The sequence below is a fragment of the Balaenoptera musculus genome, chromosome 7, assembly GCF_009873245.2.
Source record: "Balaenoptera musculus isolate JJ_BM4_2016_0621 chromosome 7, mBalMus1.pri.v3, whole genome shotgun sequence".
Taxonomy (NCBI): domain Eukaryota; kingdom Metazoa; phylum Chordata; class Mammalia; order Artiodactyla; family Balaenopteridae; genus Balaenoptera; species Balaenoptera musculus.
This window is the reverse complement of record NC_045791.1, coordinates 105,369,134-105,371,437: the sequence shown is the minus strand read 5'-3', so window position 1 is coordinate 105,371,437 and position 2,304 is coordinate 105,369,134. Positions and strand designations below refer to the sequence as shown.

The following is a 2,304-nucleotide window of genomic DNA, read 5'->3' as shown; positions in this document are numbered from 1 at the left end:
GCGCGGCACACTGGAATCTAAGTTACAGAGGAATTGAGTGCAGGGAATGCTGGGATTTGTAGTCCCTGGGCTTTCTGTTGCGTGTTGGGACCTGTGGTCCCCCCGGGCTCTCCCCTGGAATGCTGGGAAGTGTAGTCTCCGCCACATCGCACAGGGCAACCTGCCGTTATCTCAGAGCCCTACTGTGCCCAGCGGCAGGAGCGGGCTCGAAGCGAGCCTCTGCAGATCTGAAGCCAACCCCCCGCTGGGGCAAACTCTAGGCAACAACACCAAATGAAAATTTTGTCCTACGGGACTTCCCGGGGAGGGCCCTTCCCATTGACGCTCTCCGTCCCCCTGCGAAGCCGCTGTGTATTTCTATTGGTTGATCAAGATGCCAATCGCCGAGGTGGGCTTTCCATTGGCTTCAGAGCGGGCGCTCCGAGGCTAGAGGGAAGAAGAAGGGATCAGGAGCGGGAGCTGAGGGAAAAGAGGCCGGTCCAGGTCTGGCCGCTGCCGCTGCTCGCCCGAGGTCTGCAGGCCGGGCTGCGGCTCAGTCCTCGGCTCCTGGGCACAGTCTACGAGGCTCCGGCAGGCCAGCGTGGGAGAGCCGCAGGCGGCGGCCGCCGCATCATGTCAACCAAGGACGAGCGGGCCAGGGAGATCCTGAGGGGCTTCAAACTGTATCCTCCCGGGAGCGGGGCTGGGCCTGGAGGACTTGGGAGGCGGCCGCTCGCTGAGGAGACGGGCCGGGGGCAGGCCGCGCCAGGTGGGCACCCCAGGAGAGGGCGGCGGGAAGGGAAAAAAGGAACGCCGTCCCAGGCCGCCGGCGGGACCCGGCGCGGGAGGCGGGGAAAGGGGCGTCCGGAGAGAGGGAGGGGACGTTGATGGGAGCCCCGTGGGTACAGGCTGAGGAGCCGCGGAATTGGGCTGAGAGAGGGGCCGGGCGTCGGAAACAGGTGTCGGGAGGCGCGCTTGGGTCCGAGAAGAGAGGCCGGGAAGGGGTTGCGGCCCTCAGGGGAGGGCCGAGGGGGCGCGGTGGGCTGGCCTCGAAGCCTAGCTGCCTCTTTGGCGGGAAGCCCACCAGGGCAGCAGGGAAAAGTGACTTGGAGCGAGTGACCTTGTGTGGGACAAATGCAGACGCTGGTGTTGAACTCTCTCGGGCTCTCCCCTCCTCCCCCCCCCCACCCCCCGTCTTGTTTCCACAACTTCTCTTGCTCACTTGCGGCTCTTTCCAGGGTTGGAGCGGAGGAAGGTGGGGACTGAGAATTCCGAGGTGGACCTCATCTTAACTCTGTCTTGGCCCTTGGAGGCACTGGACGGTCGCTGCTTCCCCCTCAGCTCCTCAGTTTTCTTTCCAGCGAAATGAGAACCCTAAATTTGTGCGTGCGAAGCCTTGAGGAGTTATGGTTTTGCACTGGGACTCCTGGCAAAGGTGTCTGCTCCCTCGATTTTGTGTGGTTAACGCGTAGACATGGTGGAGCTGTCCAGCAATTATTTGATGACGTTGGGGACACGGTAGCATTTAGCAGGATATAGAAATCATTGCCTCAGGCCCGTGGTGGTGCCGCGGGTGCAACCTTCTCCCCTTCCCGTAGTGAAGCTTTGTGTTTTAATGGAATGTTAATCTGTGACCATATGATGCAGATGAAAAAACGCAATCTCGTCCATTCCAGTCTTACATTTTCCTGCTGACCTTAATCTCTTCTTACATCCTATGGCTACAATATGGAACACTCTTAAATTCGTCTCTCAGTGACGATGTAGGGCTCCTCTCCTGGAGGTTTCGTCAAGCACCGTTCTCTGAGCTGCCAGTGTGTTTCCACAGTGTCCATTTCACCCCTGCAAATTTTAATTGCTTTGTCATAATCAGAAACCAAGTTGGTAGTAAGTTTTAGAACACAACAGCAAAAAAGTTACAGGAAGTTTTGGATGTACAAATGAAATTTTTCAAATGGAAGCCGACCTGCTGTGCTTTTTTTTTTTTAAGGGAAGGCCTTTAAAAAAGGCCTTTACATACTGCCATTCATGATGAACTTTCAGTACTTTTATGCAGTGATGTTTAGTAACAGCCTCTTTTATAGCTCCATGTACCTTCCCCTGTTTCTCTTCATAATAGTGCCTATAAGTAGATAGGCATGGCTGAAGTATTAGAAAAGCTATGACATGGATTTTATTTTTCCCTTAAGTAATTTATAGTATTACTGAACGTTTATGCTGTAAACAGTAAACCGGAGACTATGGAGAATTGAGAGATTTCACAAGCCATGTTTTTGTCTGGAGTTAACATTGTTGCTGAAAGAGTCTTTTTAATGGCTTTTGAAC

At 54.9% G+C, this 2,304-nt stretch overlaps 1 protein-coding gene across 1 annotated transcript in view; it reads left to right on the top strand.

Moving 5' to 3' along the window:
• Nucleotides 1–411: 411 nt before the first annotated feature.
• Nucleotides 412–2,304, top strand: part of PDE6D (phosphodiesterase 6D) — a 50,701-nt gene continuing 48,808 nt past the window's right edge. The window contains exon 1 of the mRNA XM_036859083.1: nucleotides 412–662. Coding sequence (XP_036714978.1) covers nucleotides 613–662 — 50 coding nt within the window. The 5' untranslated portion in view covers nucleotides 412–612. The remainder of the gene's footprint in view (nucleotides 663–2,304) is intronic.